We start from the raw sequence: 21,075 nt of genomic DNA, 5'->3' as shown, positions 1-21,075 counted from the left end.
AACTGAGTACAGGTTATTGTGTGCAGGAAGGAATTTCAACGCTGGTTTACACCGAAGATAGACACAAAATGCTGGAGTAACTCAGCGGGCTGGGCAGCATCTGTGGGTTTTGGGTCGAGACCCTTCTCTTCAGAGATGCTGCCTGTCCTGCTGAGTTACTCCAGCATTTTGTGTCTATCTGGCAGGATATTGTGTTCCAGCTACAGAGAAAGTGCGGATGCAAATAAATGGCCTGGGTTGCAATCAGTTGGTGGACAGATTGAGAATTCATCCTTCGCAGTTGAGAGGCCCAATCTGTAGTTTGATAACAAGATGATCTGGAATCTGGTGGTATGCGCTTTCAAGCTTCTGCCCGACAGGAGAGGGTGGGGGAGGTGGGGGGGGGGGGGGGGGGGGGGAAGTATGAGTGATCCTTGATAATGTTGGCTGCTTACTGCCACGCGCGAAGTGTAGATGAAGTTGATGAGGGCGGGGCTGGATTGTGTGAGGGTCTGGGCTCCAAGCAGGGCTCTCTGCAGTTTCTTGCAGCTTTGAGCTGAGCAGTTGTCATGCCAAGCTGTGATGCATAAAGATATGATAGTCTCAGTGGTGCATCTGTCAAAATTGATGAAATGGTCATGTTCATAAGAGGTAGGAATAGAATGAGGCCATTTGGCCCATCAAGTCCACTCCGCCATTCAATCATGGCTGATCTATCTCTCCCTCCTGACCCCATTCTCCTGCCTTCTCCCCACAACTCCAAAGACGTACAGGTTTGTAGGTTAATCGGCTGGGCAAATGTAAATTTGTCCCTAGTGGGTGTAGGATAGTGTTAGTGTGCGGATATCGCTGGGCGGCGCGGACCCGGTGGGCCGAAGGGCCTGTTTCTGCGCTGTATCTCTAAAAAAATCTAAAATCTAAAACCGCTGACACACGTACTAATCAATAATTTATCTATCTCTGCCTTTAAAATATCCACTGACTTGGCCTCCACAGCCTTCTGTGGCAAAGAATTCCGCAGATTCACCACCCTCTGACTAAAGAAATTCCTCCTCACCTCCTTCCTAAAGGAATGTCCTTTAATTCTGAGGCTATTACCTCTAGTCCTAGACACTCCCACTAATGGAAACATCCTCTCCTCATCCACTCTATCCAAGCCTTTCACTACTCGGTAAGTTTCAATGAGGCCATTGAACTCAATGACCTTCTAAACTCCAGCAAGTACAGGCCCAGTGCCGTCAAAGGCTCATCATATGTTAACCCACTCATTTCTGGGATCGTTCTCGTAAACCCCCACCAGACCCACTCCAGCTCCAGCCCATCCCTCCTCAGATGCGGGGCTCAAAATTGCTCCCAAACGTCATAGCGTCATCGGGGTTATAGGTGTCTAGGATATGTTTACGATAAATAAAGTTTGCTCTCTCTCATCTTCTGCTGAACTGCGTTTCTGTGCTTTCGCCCGTGCCTGCAGGTAGCGGGGTAAGCCCTGACGGAGAAACGGGCTTTGCCACGGCAGCCTTGGGAAACACGTGGAGTCACAGCATCAACACCAGGCTGATCATGCAGTATCTGGACTACCACAGCAGGCAGGTGAGATCACACGAGCTGCAAGCAGGGGCGGAGGCGGTGGAAACAAAGCCGGTCTTTCAATGCGTGGGTTGTCACACCACGTTCAAAGCCTCGACCGCAGGGGGAGATAAGCTGGGGCAGTCTGCAGAGCTCCAATGAGCCGGCGCGGATAGCAGCTCCTAAGAATAGACTGCAATAAGCTGTAAGCCAGTAGCTGCTCAATCAGAGATCCTGTTCATCCACTTCATTCGTACCACACAGCAGCACAGTGATCAGGTGCAAGTCCCTGACTGATTGCTTTCATTCTCTTCTGAAAGGCCCTGCAACACAACACAAACTTACCTTCTGGATTTTAGTTTTAGTTTTTTAGTTTTAGAGATACAGCGCGGAAACAGGCCCTTCGGCCCACCGAGTCCGCACCGACCAGCGATCCCCGCACATTAACACTATCCTACACACGCTAGGGACAATTTTACACATACACCAAGCCAATTAACCTACGTACCTGAACGCCTTTGGAGTGTGGGAGGAAACCGAAGATCTCGGAGAAAACCCACGGGGAGAACGTACAAACTCCGTACAGACAGCACCCGCAGTCAGGATCGAACCCGGGTCTCCGGTGCTGTAAGGCGGCAACTCTACCGCTGCGCCACCGTGCCGATCTTAGAATGACTTGCAGTGATTTTAGAATAGGAGGGGGAGACGCGGGCATGGTGGGCAGCACAGTGGCGCAGTTGGTAGAGCTGCTGCCTTGCAATGCCAGGGACCTGGCTTCAATTCTGACCTCGGGGGCCGTGTGGAACTTACACAGCCGCCTCGTGACTGCGTTGGTCCTCCCATATCCCAAGGATGTAGGTTAACCAGCTACTGGGAATTGCTCCATGCAGTGTGGGTAAGTGGCAGAATCAGGGCGCAGTTGATGAGAGCATGAACGATGGGACTAATGTAGGATTGGTGTAAAGGGGTGCTTTATGGCCATTGCAGGCTGGGGGGGGGGGGGGGAGGAACCTGTTTCAGTACCGTGTCTCTCTATGACTGGCCTTCCTGTGCTAGCTCCAAATGTGTAGTATTCTCATCTGAGTCACCAGTCTGTGGGTTTTAGCCCCATCTCCACGACTGGAGTACACAGTAGTATGGAACTCCATTTCAGTGCCGAGACAGCTCTGTCATAGAAACATAGAAAATAGGTGCAGGAGTAGGCCATTCGGCCCTTCGAGCCTGCACCGCCATTCAATATGATCATGGCTGATCATCCAACTCAGTATCCTGTACCTGCCTTCTCTCCATACACCCTGATCCCTTTAGCCACAAGGGCCACATCTAACTCCCTCTTAAATATAGCCAATGAACTGGCCTCAACTACCTTCTGTGGCAGAGAATTCCACAGATTCACCTGTCATCCCTGTTAGGTGGACTACTGTGAAGAGTAGGTTAACCTACTGTGAAGAGTAGGTTAACCTACTGTGAAGAGTAGGTTAGGTGGACTACCGTGAAGAGTAGGTTAACCTATGATGAGCGTTTGTCGGCACCGGGCCTGTACTCACTGGAGTTTAGAAGAATGAAGGGGGACCTTGTTGCAAAGTGAAAGGCTTGGATAGAGTGGATGTGGAGAGAATGTTTCCACTAGTGGGAGAGTCTAGGACTAGAGGTCACAGCCTCAGAATTAAAGGACTTTGCTTTAGGAAGGAGATGAGGAGAAATTTCTTTAGTCAGAGGGTGGTGAATCTGTGGAATTCATTGCCACAGAAGACTGTAGAGGCCAAGTCAGTGGATATTTTTAAGGCAGAGATAGATAGATTCTTGATTAGTACATGTGTCAGAGGTTATGGGGAGAAGGCAGGAGAATGGGGTTAGGAGGGAGAGATAGATCAGCCATGATTGAATGGTGGATTGGACAAGGGGCCGAATGGCCTAATTCTATTCCTATTCCTTATGACCTTATGATAGGGGAGGGAGGTATGGCCCTGATTTGCCCTTTACCAGGCATTTCTGATTGCCATTATCAGCCCTTTATTCTTTACACACGTTTTACATTACAACCCTGATTCCACAATAAATCACTTGGGGTGTCCTAAGGTTGTGGAGGACATTACTTAAATTCTTCCTCTGTTATTTCAAAATTAAATGGGGAATAAATTGAATGGGGATCAGGAGGAGTTGGCTCATGTTGTATTGTATGCTACTTTTATTCCAATGTTGTCCTGACAACACTTCAATGATGTCATCTCTGGCTCATTTTCTGGCCATCTTGCCTCTGGGTCGGGGAGGTCGTGAGTTCAAATTCTGCGCTATAGGTTGGAGCACAACCTCAACTGCGAACCCAGTGCATTTCTGAGGGAGCGTTGCACTGTCGAAAGCAAGGCCCGTCGGGCAGGAGGTTGAACAGAGTCACTGGCTGCCTCGGGAGGTGGCTGCTGCAGATCTATGGCACTGCTTGAACAGCGGAAGGGATGTTCTCTGTGGACCAGCTTTTCTTTCTCCAGTGGTATAGCCTGGCCTGAGGCCATATCCCACAGCCTGCTGTTAGCACAGACAAGGAAGCATCATCTGCCTCTAGCTACCACATCCCTATCAGTCTGAAGAAGGGTCTCGACCCGAAACGTCACCCATTCCTTCTCTCCTGAGATGCTGCCTGTCCTGCTGAGTTACTCCAGCATTTTGTGAATAAATACCTATCCCTGTGGCTATCAAACTGTACAACTCCTCCTCCTTCTGTCGTGGGGTCGACTCACTCTCCCCCCCTCCTCCCCAATCTTTGCACAGCCCCAAACCTTTCCACTCATCACTTTACTGAAAGTGAATCTTGTATTTTATGAATGTTTTTCAGATCAATTTCCCTCCTTGGATAAATAAAGTTCCATCGTATCGAATTGTGTCACCTCATTTGGTCTCTCACTATCAGAGATACTTCCTTTGTTCTTCTCACCATCTTCCCCAAACCCCCCCCTTTTATCTGACCGGAAACAAACTTCTTTGTTTCTTCCAGTCGTGTCAAAGGTTCTCGGATTGACATTGAGACAATTAACCTTGTCTCATTTCCCAGACGCTGCTTTATCTGCTAAGTATTTCCAATCTGAAAACTTGATGCCTCTCTGACAATCCGTACTAAGCTTGGCTCTGGGGATTTGGGAGGAACTGGTGCTTGCTTCAAGCTCCACAGTGGACTACTGGAGTGTTAAATGGTCCATCATACATCCTGCTGGTGAAGCAGTTTTTTTATGGGACCATGTCCCATGTCTGATGGTAGTTGAGCATTTTAAATAGTGTTATTGAGATCACGGAATCCATCCTTTAGCAACGAATACCTCTCAAAAATTGGAAGCATAATCCTTGAGCAGAGTGCTGTTTCTTACCAGAAACACTAGGGTGTGCAGAAGTGAGGATGGAGACAGAGTGGTAGTTACAGGCTGAGTCAGTAAAAATCCAAGCAGACTTCAACTGAAAATACAAATGTCCCCAATAAAAGCAGGTTGCAACGACAACGTTTTGTGAAGGAAAGTTGCAGGATACAGATAGTGTGTGCAACTGGTTCCACTCTTTACAGCAGTGTGATCTGCAGGCGTTAGGAGGATCTGAGGGTGTGGCTGGGGAGTCGGCGATGGGGTTTGCAGAGGTGCTGGGGCCAGATGGGCCCACGACATTTAACAAACATTGCCGTAGTGTGCCCAATGTAAACAAGAAATATCCAATCTTCTGCCCAGACTCTGCAACCTTCTGGAATGGACTTTGAATTCTCCAACTTGTTTACCCGTGCCCTTTATCATCTGCTCTATCTTAAGATAGCTTCATGTAGTCTTTTGTCTTACACCTCACCCTGCTTTGAAAACTGCAAACATTACCCATTTTTGAGGAAGCTCAATAGTTTAGAGTTTAGAGATACAGCGCGGGAACAGGCCCTTTCGGCCCACCAGGACCAGCGATCCCCGCACATTAATACTATCCTATACCCACTTGGGACAATTTTTACATTTACCAAGCTAATTAACCAACATACCTGTACGTCTTTGGAGTGTGGGAGGAAACCGAGGATCTCGGAGAAAACCCACACAGGTCACGGGGAGAACGTGCAAACTCCGTACGGACAGCACCCGTAGTCGGGATGGAACCGATCATTGATTGTTTTCTCTTTCCACCGATACTGCTTGACTGGCTGAGTTCTTCCAGCACTTCTGTTTCTATTTCAAAATTCTATCAATTGGTTTATTCTGTTTGCTGTTTCTGTTAACTTCTCTGCTAGTTTAGTTTAGGGATACACAGCGGAAACAGTCCCTCCGGCCCACCGGGTCCACGCACATTAACACTATCCCCCACACACCAGGGACAATTTTTTCATTTACCAAGCCAATTAACCTACAGACCAGTACGTCTTTGGAGTGTGGGAGGAAACCGAAGATCTCGGAGAAAACCCACGCAGGTCACGGGGAGAACGTACAAACTCCGTACAGACGGCGCCCGTAGTTGGGATTGAACCCGAATCTCCGGCGCTGTAAGGCAGCAACTCTACCGCTGTGCCACCGTGCCACCCCAAACCTAGCATACCGTACCAGTATTTCTTTATTAGTGCTAATCTCTTTTTCTTCACCTTCGCCTTTGGTTCTCTGGTATCTCAGAAGGCTAGGTCTTCCTAGGTGAAGAGAGATACAAATGATTTGTTTAATACCTCCGTTCTCTTTTCATTGCCCCTTGTAAAATTTCCTTTCCCTGTAAACAGATCACTAATTTATTTGCTCTGCTTGTCTATTCATTTTTATATACTTACAGAAGCTCCTTTAGGTTATCTTGTGTCTATTTCTCTGTCTTTGTCGATTTCTTGGTCATCCTTCAATGAAATCTAAAACACTCTCAATCCATGCACTCGATGCTTTTCCTGCAAACTTTAAGCCTTTTCCTTAGATTGAATGCGATATTACGTCCCCTGTAACCCAGGGTTTAAATCTCCCGCTCACTTCTATGGACTGGCCACCAGTCACCTTCCTGCCTCAGTCTCACCCCTCACTTCAGACTGGTCCTTTTCCCTCTGCACTCTCTGTCCGGATGCAAGATCTTGTCTCCAATGGTCGACCATCTCCCTGCCTCACAAAAGCTGCCTAATCTACTGAGTCCTTCCAGATTGATCATTTGTTCCAAGTTTCAGCATCTGCAGTCCTTTGTGTCTCACTTCTCTTCTCTTGTGATTTTGTAAAGATATGGATATTTGTTGCAAATCATGTAATATTTCCCAAAATGCTGGTATTCCCTTTCACTGTTATATACATCTCGACCGGAAACGTCACCCATTCCTTCTCTGCAGAGATGCTGCCTGTCCTGCTGAGTTACGCCAGCATTTTGTGTCTGTCTATGATATAAACCAGCATCTGCAGTTCCTTCGTGCACTTTACATACTTTCACACAATTTCCGAGTCAAAACACCATGCCTTTAAGTTTGCGTAGGAAGGAACTGCAGGCGCTGGTTTACGTCGAAGATAGACACAAAATGCTGGAGTAACTCAGCGGGACAGGCAGCATCTCTGGAGAAACAGAATAGGTGGCGTTTCAGGTCGAGACCCTTCTTCAGACTGAGAGTCAGAAAGGAGGGAAAGTAGAGGCATGAAAAGGTTTGGAACAAATCAGAGCAGGCACAAGGAAAGGTGGAGCCCACAATGGTCCATTGTTGGTTGTGGAAGAGATGATTATGAAGGGGTATGTCAGGATGACTGGGGTGGGCGAGGGGCAGAGGGAAGGGGAATGGAAGGGTTACTTGAAATTAGAGAAGGGTCTCGACCCGAAACGTCACCCATTCCTTCTCTCCTGAGATGCTGCCTGACCTGCCGAGTTACTCCAGCATTTTGTGAATAAATACCTTCGATTTGTACCAGCATCTGCAGTTATTTTCTTGCACTACTTGAAATTAGAGAGATCAATATTCATACCGCTGGGGTGCAAGCATCACAAGCTTAGCTGTACAACGAACGGGTGACGTTTTGGGTCGATACCTTTCTTCAGCCTTTAATTTCTATGGCTGTGCCTTTACTTTCCTTTCTTTTGGTTGTAAGTCCGTTGAGCGGGTTGTTGATGCCATTATTTGATGTCGTGTGAGGCTGCACAGACCGGATGTGCAATGACTGAGCTCATCTCAGCCAGACATGGTTATTTCCCTTGACCACAATAGTGTGCTGTCACAAGCTACACAGCTACCTGCCAGTCCCCCACACCGTGGAGCCTGTTTCAGACTTACCTGCAACCAAGTGCATCTTGATTTGGATGAGTCAGTCACGGAAATGGGCGTTCCCATTAATTTGTTGCACAACAGCCGACAGTCACGGTAGATTCCAAGTATCTCTGCAGTCTCGTGCTCTCTGCTGTAGGGTTATAGAGAGACACGGTCTGGAAAAAGCCCCCTGGGCACACTGAGTCCACATTGACCATCAACCGCTCAGTTACACGGATCCCATTTTGTTCTCCCTACGTTCAGATCAACACAGCTCTGTTGCACATCGGACACCATCTGCACAGCCACTGCCTGGGTCACTGGAGCTGTGAGGCAGCGGCTCTTACTGACTGTGCCACAGTGCAGTCCACCACTGACCTCAGTACCACTGGGTTAGGGATGGAGAAAATCATCCATGCGTCACAATCCAGCCCAGATCCACAATAGACAATAGCGAAGACATTCGGCCCTTCGAGCCAGCACCACCATTCAATGTGATCATGGCTGATCATTCTCAATCAGTACCCCGTTCCTGCCTTCTCCCCATACCCCCTGACTCCACTACCCTTAAGAGCTCTATCTAGCTCTCTCTTGAATGCATTCAGAGAATTGGCCTCCACTGCCTTCTGAGGCAGAGAATTCCACAGATTCACAACTCTCTGACTGAAAAGGTTTTTCCTCATCTCAGTTCTAAATGGCCTACCCCTTATTCTTAGACTGTGGCCCCTGGTTCTGGACTCCCCCAACATCGGGAACATGTTTCCTGCCTCTAACGTGTCCAACCCCTTAATAATCTTATACGTTTCGATAAGATCACACCATCTGCACACCTCCAGATACCGGGACAGTTCCTTCGCAGCCGTTGTCAGGCAACTGAATCAGCCTACCACAACCAGAGAGTAGTGCTGAACTGCTATCTACCATCTTTGATGACCCTCGGACTATCCTTGACAGGTTTACCTTGCCCTAAAAGTTATTCCCTTGTCAGTTATCTATACACTGTAAATGGCTCGATTGTAATCATGTATTGTCTTTCCACTGACTGGATAGCACGCAGCAAAAGCTTTTCACTGTACCTCGGTACACGTGACAATAAATTAAACTGTAAACTGTGAGCCTGCCACTGACCTGCACACCAGTGCCACAGACAAAGTCCAGTATTAGCAATGGGATAGTGGTGAATCAGACAGTGCCCCAGCTTATGGAAGGACGGTTCGAAAGCTTGATAACAGAGGGGAAGAACCTGTTCTTGAGTCTGGTGGTGCACACTTTCAAGCTTCAGTATCTTCTGCCCGACAGGAGTGAGGAAAAGTAAAGAATGACCGGAGTAACTCAGCGGGTCAGGCAGTATCTCTGGAGAGAAGGAATGGGTGACGTTTCAGGTCGTGACCTTTCTTCAGACTGAAGAAGCGTCTCGACCCGAAATGTCACCCATTCCTTCTCTCCAGAGATGCTGCCTGTCCCGCTGAGTTACTCCAGCATTTTGTGCCTATCTTCGGTTTAAACCAGCATCTGCAGTTCCTTCCCACACATGAAGAATGATCGGGAGTGGGACAAGTCTTTGAGTGTTTCTGCTGCTTTCCTAAGGCAGTGTGAAGTGTAAATGGAGTCAAAGGTAGGGATTGTGGTCTGAGTGATGGTCCGGGCTACATCCACAACTCTCTGGAATTTCTTGCAGTCGTGGGCAGAAGTGTTCCCAACCCAAGCGGTGATGCTGCCCGACGGGATACTTTCTCTTGTGCGTTTGTGGAAGTTTATAAGAATCATTGGAGACATCCGAATTTCCTCAGCCTCTTGAGGAAGTAGAGGCGATGGTATGCCTTCTTATTTGTCACTTCAACGCGGTTGGTCCACGACAGAGTATCGGTAAAATTAACGCCAAGGAACATCAAGCACTGACCCATTTCTACTTTGGCACCATTGATGCTGATTGGGGCAGGTACTCCACTGCAGCTACTGAAGTTGATAACTAGATCCTTTGTCTTGCTGATATTTAGGGAGAGGATGTGGTTCTGACATCATGTTACCACATTCTCTACAATCCAGTGGCATGAATATTGATTTCTCTAACTTCAGATAACCCTTGCTTTCCCTCTCTCTCTCTCTCTCTCTGTCCCTCCCCGTCCTAGTTTTCTGACTAGTTTCACTGTCCTCCTGATTAATTTTTTTTTTAATGCCTCGTTGTCACCTTTCCTTCAGACAACAATGAACCAACCAATGCACATTTTCTTGACATTGTCTGCTTTGATCTGTCCTTTTCACACTTTACATGTTCTTTGTGTCCTTCCATTACTCATTTCCCTCTCCCCTGACTCAGTCTGAAGAAGGGTCTCGACCTGAAACGTCACCCAATCCTTCTCTCCAGAGATGCTGCCTGTCCCGCTGAGTTACTGCAGCATTTTGTGCCTGTCTTCTCTGTCTCCTCCCTGTAATCCATCCCATCATTGTTAGTGACCTGGCCCACCACAGTGCCAACTTGTTCATGAAGGTGCAGCCAAATTTGGCTGCTAACCTGTGAGTATATAGGGAATTAGTAGGGACTGGGAATGCATCTTTTTGGGGCACCAGTGTTGAGAATGATTGTGGAGGACGTGTTTGTCACCTATTCCCACTGATTGTAGCCTGTGGTCAGATAGACAATAGACAATAGACAATAGGTGCAGGAGGAGGACATTCGGCCCTTCGAGCCAGCACCGCCATTCAATGTGATCATGGCTGATCATTCTCAATCAGTACCCCGTTCCTGCCTTCTCCCCATACCCCCTGACTCCGCTATTCTTAAGAGCTCTATCTAGCTCTCTCTTGAATGCATTCAGAGAATTGGCCTCCACTGCCTTCTGAGGCAGAGAATTCCACAGATTCACAACTCTTTGACTGAAAAAGTGTTTCCTCATCTCAGTTCTAAATGGCCTACCCCTTATTCTTAAACTGTGGCCCCTTGTTCTGGACTCCCCCAATATTGGGAACATGTTTCCTGCCTCTAACGTGTCCAACCCATTAATAATCTTATATGTTTCGATAAGATTATTACTCGATCATCTAATGGCAGAGTGGGGAGCTGATGCCTCGGGATGCCAGCATGTTCCGGAATGCCCTTTTGGCATCCTCAATACCTCTGGGAAGGCCTAGATAGATTTATGGTACCATTTGGCATCGTGTGATTTAAACATTGCAGGCTTGGGCATCACGGTGGCGCAGCAGTTGAGTTGCTGCCTTGCAGCGCTGGAGACCCGGGTTTGACCCCGACTACAGTGCTGTCTGCACAGAGTTTGCACGTTCCCCCCATGACCCCGTGGGTTTTCACCGAGATCTTCAGTTTCCTCCCACACTCCAAAGACGTACAGTTTTGTAGGTTGACACAAAATGCCGGAGTAACTCAGCGGGACAGGCAGCATCTCGGGAGAGAAGGAATGGGTGACATTTCGGGTTGAGACCCTTCTTCAGACTGATGTCAGGGGAGTGGGTGGGACAGAGATAGAATGTAGACGCAGGCAGTCGGACTGGAGGGAGAACTGGGAAGGAGCAGTGGATGGAGAGAGAGGGAAAGCAAGGGCTATTTGAAGTTAGAGAAGTCAATGGTCAATGTAAGCTGCCCAAGCGTAATATGTAGGTGCTGTTCCTCCAATTTGTGGAAAGGTCAGATTGGGAATGGGAGGGGGAGTTAAAGTGCTGAGCAATCGGGAGATCAGTTAGGTTAAGGTGGACTGAGCGGTGGTGTTCAGCGAAACGATCGCCAAGCCTGCGCTTGGTCTCACCGATGTACAGAAGTTGACCCCTGGAACAGCGGATACAGTAGATGAGGTTGGAGGAGGTGCAAGTGAACCTTTGCCTCACCTGGAAAGACTTGGATGGAGTCGAAGGGGGGAGGTAAAGGGACAGGTGTTGCATCTCTTGCGGTTGCAGGGGAAAGTACCTGGGGACGGGGTGGTTTGGGTGGGAAGGGACGAGTTGACCAGGGAGTTATGGAGGGAACAGTCTCTGCAGAAAGCAGAAAGTGGTGGAGATGGGAAGATGTAGCCAGTAGTGGGATCCCTTTGGAGGTGGCGAAGGTTTAGGAGGATTATATGCTGTATGCGACGGCTGATGGGGTGGAAGGTGAGGACGAGGGGGATTCTGTCCTTGTTATGAATGGGGGGAGGGGGGGCAAGAGTGGAGCCACGGGATATCGAGGAGGACCTAGTGAGAGCCTCATCTATAATGGAAGAGGGGAACCCCCGTTTCCTAAAGTATGAGGAAATCTACGATGACTTGGTATGGAAAACCTCATCCTGGGCGCAGATGCAGCATCGACGGAGGAATTGGGAGTAGGGGATAGAGTCTTTACAAGAAGCAGGTTGGGAAGAAGTGTAGTCTAGATAGCTACGGGAGTCAGTGGGTTTGTAGTAGATGTCGGTCAATAGTCTGTCTCCTGCGATGGAGGGTGAGGTCTAGAAACGGTAGAGGGATGTCAGAGATGGTCCAAGTGAATTTGAGTGCAGGATGGAAATTAGTCGTGAAGTTGATGAAGTCAGTGAGTTCTACATAGGTGCGGGAGGTAGCACCGATGCAGTTGTCAATGTAGCGGAGGTAGAGTTCGGGGATAGAGCCTATGTACGCCTGGAACAGGGATTGTTTAATCGTACCCTACAAAGAGGCAGGCATAGCTGGGGCCCTTGCGAGTGCCCATAGCTATACCTTGGATTTGGAGGAATTGGGAGGAATCGAAGAATTTGTTAAGGGTAAGAACCAGCTCCGCTAGGCGGAGGAGAGTATTAGTAGACGGAAATTGGCTGGTTCTGCTGTTGAGGAAGAAGCGGAGGGCTTTAAGACCTACCTGGTGGGGGATGGAGGTGTAGAGTAACTGGACATCCATAGTAAAGATGAGGGAGTGGGGGCCTGGAAAACGGAAGTCATTGAAGAGACGAAGAGCGTGTGAGGTGTCTTGGACATTGGTAGGGAGGGATTGGACTAGTGGGGATAGAATGGAGTCGAGGTAGGTGGAATTTAATTCGGTGGGACATGAACAAGCAGAAACAATGGGTCTGCCAGGACAGTTCTGTTTGTGGATTTTGGGGAGAAAATAAAATCGGACTATGAGGGGCTGGGGAACGATAAGGTTGGAGGCTTTAGAGGGCAGAGAGCCGGAAGTAATGAAATCAGAAATCTGTCCTGGGCATTCTCCATTGTCAGAGTGAGGCCCAGCTCAAATTGGAGGAACAGCACCGATATTTCGCTTGGGCAGCTCACACCCCAGCGGTATGAACATTGACTTCTCTAACTTCAAATAGCCCTTGCTTTCCCTCTCTCTCCATCCCCTCCCCCTTCCCAGTTCTCCCACCAGTCTTACTGTCTCCGACTACATTCTATCTGTGTCCTGCCCACTCCCCTGTCATCAGTCTGAAGAAGGGCCTTGACCCGAAACGTCACCCATTCCTCCGCAGAGATGCTGCCTGTCCCGCTGAGTTACTCTAGCATTTTGTGTCTACCTTCGATTTCAACCAGAATCTGCAGTTCTTTCCTGCACAGGATTGTAGGTTAATTGGCTTGGGTTTGTATACCCAAAGGTAGATAGATTCTTGATTAGTACGTGTGTCAGAGGTTATGGGGCAAAGGCAGGAGAATGGGGTTAGGAGGGAGAGATAGATCAGCCATGATTGAATGGCAGAGGAGACTTGATGGGCCGAATGGCCTAAGTGTACTCATATCAGGCATAACCGTATGACCTATACTTGGTGTAAGTGTAAATTGTCCCTAGTGTGTGTAGGATGTTGCTAATGTGCGGGGATCGCTGGTCGGTGCAAGACCCGGTGGACCAGTGGGCCTGTTTCCGCGCTGTATCTCTAAACTAAATCCGGACTTCAGGATTCATCCAAGGTTTCTGGTTGGGGAACACATGTATCATCTGCTTGGCAGCAGATGCCTCCACACACTTGCTGATGGAAAATAACCAGTGTGTATTATGTGCAGCAGAACCTCTGGTGTGGGGAAGCATTGTGCTCAAATTATATACAAGGATCCAATTCCAAGGTCAGATCACCTAATGGCACTTTGCAGACACTGAAGCATGTTTGCAATGGAGTTTACTTTGTAGTGTGAAAACTACCACTGTCAACGAGTGCACAGCAAGTTCCATTAACAACGAAGAAGGGTCACGACCTGAAACATCGCCTATCCTTTTTCTCCAGAGGTGCAGCCTGACCCGCTGAGTTACTCCAGCACTTTATGTCTATCTTTGGTGTAAACCAGCATCTGCAGTTCTTTGTGTCTCCACCACCTGTGGTTTAATCAATGCCAGTTGCCAGTTAAATGGTAAATATCAACGAGGGTGCCTTTAGAATTATGTGTGGGGTCATCTTTGCTCTGTAAGAGGGCTTCAGTTTAACATTTCATGCAAATGAAAGCACCTCGGACACTACTCCCTCAGTACGCACTTACCAGTGTCAGCTTTGATTAGTTTAGTTTAGGGATACAGCATGAAAACAGGCCCTTCGGCCCACCGAGTCCACGCCGGCCATCAGTCACCTAGTCACACTAGCTCTACGTTATCCCACTTTCGCATCCACTCCCCACACATTAGGGGCAATTTACAGAGGGCCCATTAACCCACAACCCTGCACGAATGTGGGAGGAAACCCACACGGTAACAGGGAGAACGTGCACATTCCACGCAGACAGCACCCGAGGTGAAGATCGAACCCAGGTCTCCGGCACTGTGAGGCAGCAGCTGTGCCATTTTGTCTCTGGAGTTGGGTTAGAACCCATGACCTTAACTCAGAAGCTAGAACTGTACAACTGAACCGCAACTCACTGTCAGAACCAAGAAATCAGGAAACAATGGGCAGGTCTTTCTAAATAAAGATGGCTCCTTTGGTAATTTACTGCACTGCAGAAACTGATCTCTGGTTTTGAACTCTTGTGTGTTAGCTTAATAATGAATGTACATAGCAGGTAAATAGTATAAGAAGTGTAAGAAAATAACTGCAGATGCTGGTACAAATCAAAGGTATTTATTCACAAAATGCTGGAGTAACTCAGCAGGTCAGGCAGCATCTCAGGAGAGAAGGAATGGGTGACGTGACGAAGGGTCAAGACCCTTCTTCAGACTGATGTCAGGGGGGCGGGACAAAGGAAGGATATAGGTGGAGACAGGAAGATAGAGGGAGATCTGGGAAGGGGGAGGGGAAGAGAGGGACAGAGGAGCTATCTAAAGTTGGAGAAGTCAATGTTCATACCACTGGGCTGCAAGCTGCCCAGGCGAAATATGAGGTGCTGTTCCTCCAATTTCCGGTGGGCCTCACTATGGCACTGGAGGAGGCCCATGACAGAAAGGTCAGACTGGGAGTGGGAGGGGGAGTTGAAGTGCTCAGCCACCGGGAGATCAGGTTGGTTCAGGCGGACTGAGCGAAGGTGTTGAGCGAAGCGATCGCTGAGGCTGCGTTTGCAGCAACTCTACTGTTGCACCACCGTGCCACCATGTATTTAATAACTGTAATTTAATCGTTTTTTTATATGCAGACCACAAAATGTTTTAAGTCTTTGTCCAAGAGCAATGCCATGGGAAGTGAATTCTAATTGAAGTAATCTTACACCACAGAGCTATTGGGATAAGATCCCACGCATAGCACATATTGTACTATAAACTACTAAAGAATGCAAGCTCTACTCTGAGCCGTACCAAGATATTATTTGACTCCGAACGATAGAAAACTCTGCTGACACACTGAAGTATAGGAAAAGTGAAAGGCTAAGTGAAGAAAATCTGCAATAAAGCTGATGCTACTGAGAATACACAACTTGGGATCTAATCATCTAAGGATCGTATTTGGTAAAGAGTAGGTCCCTGAAGTCTAGTTATAGAATAATTTCACCAATAGATGTGATGGTTCTGGGGAGAAGGCAGGGGAATGGGGTTAGGGGGGGGGGGGAGAGATGGATGAGCCATGATTGAATGGCAGAGTAAACTGGATGGGCCGAATGGCCTAATTCTGCTCCTATCACTTGTGACCTTGTGATGTGGGTTGCTGTTGAGTTCACAGATCCACAGTAATGCTCACAGTTGAATCTGGCGCAGGAGAAACTTGCGTTCATCCTTCACAGTATCACCACTACGACTACAGGTGCTGTCTGTACGGAGTTTGTACGTTCTCCCCGTGACGTCTGGGCCATAACATCCACACTATTGAACAAGGACTAAGCGAAGAGTTCCCGCTCTTTAAATATACGCACGAGCACTGTTTAAATGTGATGAGAGTTTCTGCCTCCATCCTATTCTATCCATGCACCTGTCCAAATCTGCATTGGCTGAGATCTGCCGATGAGGTTGAAGATTTCCCTGAATACTCTGGTCAGGTGAGCGAAAGGTCTTTAGTCTTTAGTATTTGGCCACGATGCAGCATGGCAAATGATGATGTGCTGGGTGCAGAGGTGAAGATGAGGGAACTCTGTTGTGCCTGAGCATAAGGGTAGGGGTGAGAGCAGACGACTGGGAAATGGAGGAGACGTAAGTATAGGCTTCACCAACTGGTGGAGGGGAAGCCCTGAGAAGGAGGACATTCTAGGAGTCCTGCAATGGAAGGTCTCATCTTGAGAATGGACACGGTAGAGACGTAGATATCGAGAGAAAGGGATGCTTACTTACTGAGAAAGGGGTCTTCACTCGCTGGAGTTTAGAAGAATGAGGGGGGACCTCATTGAAACATAAAGAATGGTGAAAGGCTTGGATAATAATAATAATAATAATAATAATATTCATTTATTGTCATTGCAACGAGTACAACGAAATTAAAAAATAGCCAATCCTGACGGTGCGTACAAACATATATGCAATAAATGCAAAAACAAATAAATACATAAATACAATTAAATACAATTATATTAAGTACAAGATTTTTTAACGGTGTTGCCTAGTGCAAAGGTAGTGTTCAGTTCTCGTATGGCCCTGGGGTAAAAACTGTTCTTAAGTCTGTTTGTTCGGGATTTGATCGACCTGAAACGTCGACCAGAGGGCAGATGAACAAACAGACGGTGGCCGGGGTGGGATGGATCTTTTATTATTTTGCCTGCTCTACTGAGGCAGCGTAGGCTGAACAGGTGCTCCAGGGAGGGCAGTGAGCAGCCGATGATCTTCTGGGCCGTCGTGATGACCCTCTGAAGGGCCTTCCTGTCCTTTTCTGAGCAGCTGGCATACCATGTGGTTATACAGTATGCCAGCACACTCTCGATGGAGCAGCGATAGAAGGACAACATGAGCTTCTCCTGCAGGTTGGTTTTCCTGAGGATCCTCAGGAAGTGGAGTCTCTGCTGTGCCTTCTTTACTGTGGTGATGGTGTTGGTAGACCAGGTAAGATCCTCTGCGATGTGCGTACCCAGGAACCTGAAAGCTGGTATCCTTTCCACACGGACCCCATTGATGTAGAGTGGGTCGTAATCTGCACTGGTTTTTCTAAAGTCAATTATAAGTTCCTTTGTTTTGGAGGAGTTCAGGACCAGATTGTTCACTGAACACCATGCTGCCAGCCTTTGGATTTCATCCCTATAGGCTGTCTCATCTCCTCCTGAGATGAGTCCAACCACAGTCGTGTCATCCGCGAACTTGATGATGGTGTTGGTGGGATGGGTGGGGGCGCAGTCGTGAGTGTAGAGGGAGTAAAGGATGGGGCTCAACACACAGCCCTGTGGTGAGCCGGTGCTCAGTGTAATGGTGGAGGAGAGGTGAGGGCCTATTTTGACGGTCTGGGGGCGGTTGGTCAGGAAGTCCTTGATCCATTGGCAGATGGTTTGGGAAAATCCAAGGTCAGAAACTTTGGTGACCAGTCTGCTCGGGATGACCGTGTTAAAGGCAGAGCTGAAGTCGAGGAAGAGCATCCTCACATAGCTCCCCTGGTGTTCAAGGTGGGTCAGTGCAGTGTGAAGAGCAGTGTCGATGGCATCCCCTGTAGACCTATTTGCTCTGTAGGCAAACTGGTGTGGGTCGAAGGTGGGTGGGAGGCTGGCTTTGATGTGCTGCAGGACCAGTCTCTCGAAGCACTTTGTGATGACCGGTGTGAGTGCTACCGGACGGTAGTCGTTAAGACCGCTGATGACAGACTTTTTCGGCAGTGGGATGATTGTGGCGGACTTCAGGCAGGGAGGGATGGTGGATTTTAAAAGGGACAGGTTGAAGATTTTTGTGAAGACCTCAGATAATTGGTCTGCACATTCCCTCAGCACTCTGCCCGTCACACCATCGGGGCCTGCAGCTTTCCTGGGATTCACTGCTCTGAGCACGCGCTTAACATCATACTCCTGCACAGTGAAGGTGTTGCTGTCAGGTGCTGGAGAGGGTGTTATGTCTGCCACTGTAGCTTTCACCTCGAAACGAGCAAAGAAACAGTTAAGTGGATGTGGAGAGGATGTTTCCACTAGTGGGAGAGTCTAGGACTAGAGGTCATAGCCTCAGAATTAAAGGATGTTCCTTTAGGAAGGAGATGAGGAGACATTTCTTTAGTCAGAGGGTGGTGAATCTGTGGAATTCTTTGCCACAGAAGGCTGTAGAGGCCACGTCAGTGGATATTTTTAAGGCAGAGATTGGCAGATTCTTGATTAGTGCAGGTGTCAGGGGTTATGGGGAGAAGGCAGGAGAATGGGGTTAGGAGCGAGAGATAGATCAGCCATGATTGAACAGCGGAGTGGACTTGATGGGCCGAATGGCCTAATTGTACTCCTTTCACGTATGACCTTGTGAACTTACAGCGTGGAAGGAGATGTAGTTGAAGTAGTTAAGGGAGTAGTCTGAAGAAGAGTTGTGACCTGAAACATCACCCATCCTTTTTCTGCAGAAATGCTGCCTGACCCGCTGAGTTACTCCAGCCCTTTATGTCTACCTTCCAGTTCTATTACAGTGCAATCGAGCCATTTACAGTGTACAGATACATGATAAGGGAATAATGTTTAGTGCAAGATAAAGCCAGCAAAGTCCGATCAAGGATAATCTGAGGGTCACCAATGAGGTAGATAGTAGTTCGGCATTGCTCTCTGGTTGTGCAAGGATGATTCAGTTGCCTGATAACAGCTGGAAGATGGCCATAACTCTAATGATCTTGCTGTCGAGTTGCCTGTCCACTCACTTCATCTAAGATGAGTAACACTGGAATTTATTTTGGAATCCCATCTCCTTTTGATCAGGGAAGCAGGATGTAGAATCATAGAACTCATGGATAATTTGGGGCACAGAGTGGGTGGGTAACGGTGAGAAAGCAGGAGAATGGGGTTGAGAGGGAAAGATGGTTCAGCCATGATTGAATGGCGGAGTAGATTTGATGGGCCGAATGGCCGAATTCTGCTCCTATCACTTATGAACATATGATGGCCCGCTGGTGGAGCTGCTGCCTCTCGCCTCGCCATCAGGGTTCAATTCTGGTTTTGGGTGTTGTCTGTTAGCAATTTACATGTTCTCCCTGTGACCATGTGGCTTTTCCCCCTGAGTGCCAAAGGTTAATTGGCCATGGTGAATTCTCCACCTGTGCAGGTGATTCATACAATTTGGGGATAGTTGATGGGAACGTGTGAGGTTTAAAATGAGATTAGGATCGGGTTAGTGTAAATGGGTGCTGTGCTTGATGGTCAGTGCACAGATTTGGTGGGCTGCAGGGCCTGTTTCCATGCCTTGTGACTATCCTCCATGAACTAATGAGCATGCTGGTCAATAAAAGGGCTGCTTGGCCTAACACTGCAGGCTTAATAGGCCCACAGGCGGTAGAGTTGCTGCCACACAACGCCTGAGACCCGGGCTCGATCCTGACCACGGGCGCTGTCTGCACGTTCTCCCCGTGACCTGCGTGGGTTTTCTCCGAGATCTTCGGTCTCCTCCCGCACTCCAAAGACGTACAGGTTTGTAGGTTAATTGGCTTGGCGTAAATGTAAATTGTCCCCCCAGCGTGTGTAGGATAGTGTTAGTGTTCCGGTGATCGCTGGTCGGTGTGGACTCAGTGGGCCGAAGGGCCCGTTTCCGCGCCGTATCTCTGAACTAAACTGAAAGTCACCACGAGCTCTGTTTTAAATGTGATGAGAGTTCTGCCTCCATCCTATTCTATCCATGCACCTGTCCAAATCTGCATTGGCTGCGATTTTGTCGCTGAGGTTGAAGATTTCCCTGAATACTCTGGTCAGTTGAGCTAGGGGCCTTTAGTATTTGGCCACGAACGCTGTCCCTTTGCCCCGCGATGCAGCTGGTGGGAATGCCTCCATTACACTACCAGACAGTGAATTGCAGGCCACACCTCTCTCTGTGGGGAAATAACTTTTCCTCATCTCTGTTCTTGGCTTGTGACTCTTTTACCTGGGGAAAATAGGCCTTTGTTATCTAGACCCAGCATATTTTATAGACTCAATTAAGTCTCCAGTCAGCTTCCTCTGTTCCAAAGAAAACAATACTAGCGTATTTTAATTTTCCTTCATGGCTGCAGTTTTCCAGTCCTGGCAACATCCTGCTGAAACGCAGTGCAATTAACTCTCTCTTCTAATGTGGTGAGCAGAACTGTAAACTTCCTCTTACTAAGTTTATAAAATTCATGACACAGCGGTGCAGCTAGTAAGGTCACTGCCTCACAGCTCCAGACACCTAGGTTCAATCCTGACCTCTGGTCCTGTCTGTGTGGGCAGACACAAAATGCTGGAGTAACTCAGCGGGACGGGCAGCATCACTGGAGAGAAGGGATGGGTGACGTTTGGGGCCGAGACCCTTCTTGTGTGGGCTTTGCACCTTCTCCCTCACGCCCTGTGGATTTCCTCCGTACACTCCAGTTTCCTCCCACATCTCAAAGAAGTGCAGTAGGTTAACTGGCTGCCGTTAACCGCCCCTAGTGTGTAGGCAGGTGAGTGGCAGCATTTGGAAGGAGACAATGTGGGGAGAATTAAAAAAATAGGATGAATGCTGGATTAGTGTGAAATTTATTGTTGATGCACAGTACAGACGTGATGGGCTGAAAAGCCTGTCCTGTCTTCTCTTTTCACCATTCTCCCTCTCACTCTCTCCTCCCTCAACCCTGTTTCCCACTCTGCCCCCATGCTGCCAATGTCATTGTTTTCTCTGGGACATGACAATTAAACACTCTTGACTCTTGACTTCCACCCTCTTCTTCACTCTCTCCACCTCTCCACCTCTCCCTTCCCATCCCCCCCCCCCCCCCCCCACCCCCCCCCCCCCCCCCACACACACACACTCTCTCTTGCAATTGAGGGTGTGCAGCGTAGGTTTACTAGGTTAATTCCCGGAATGGCGGGACTGTCATATGTTGAAAGATTGGAGCGACTAGGTTTGTATACACTGGAATTTAGAAGGATGAGAGGAGATCTTATCGAAACGTATAAGATTATTAAGAGGT

The 21,075-nt window shown here is 48.3% G+C and overlaps 1 protein-coding gene across 1 annotated transcript in view; it reads left to right on the top strand.

Moving 5' to 3' along the window:
• Positions 1 to 21,075, top strand: part of rad51b (RAD51 paralog B) — a 565,342-nt gene that overhangs the window by 335,432 nt on the left and 208,835 nt on the right. The window contains exon 9 of the mRNA XM_078406166.1: positions 1,451 to 1,569. Within this exon, the coding sequence (XP_078262292.1) occupies positions 1,451 to 1,569 (119 nt within the window). The remainder of the gene's footprint in view (positions 1 to 1,450; positions 1,570 to 21,075) is intronic.

This window comes from Rhinoraja longicauda, chromosome 10 (assembly GCF_053455715.1).
Source record: "Rhinoraja longicauda isolate Sanriku21f chromosome 10, sRhiLon1.1, whole genome shotgun sequence".
Lineage (NCBI taxonomy): Eukaryota > Metazoa > Chordata > Chondrichthyes > Rajiformes > Arhynchobatidae > Rhinoraja > Rhinoraja longicauda.
This window is presented reverse-complemented; position numbering and strand designations above follow the sequence as displayed.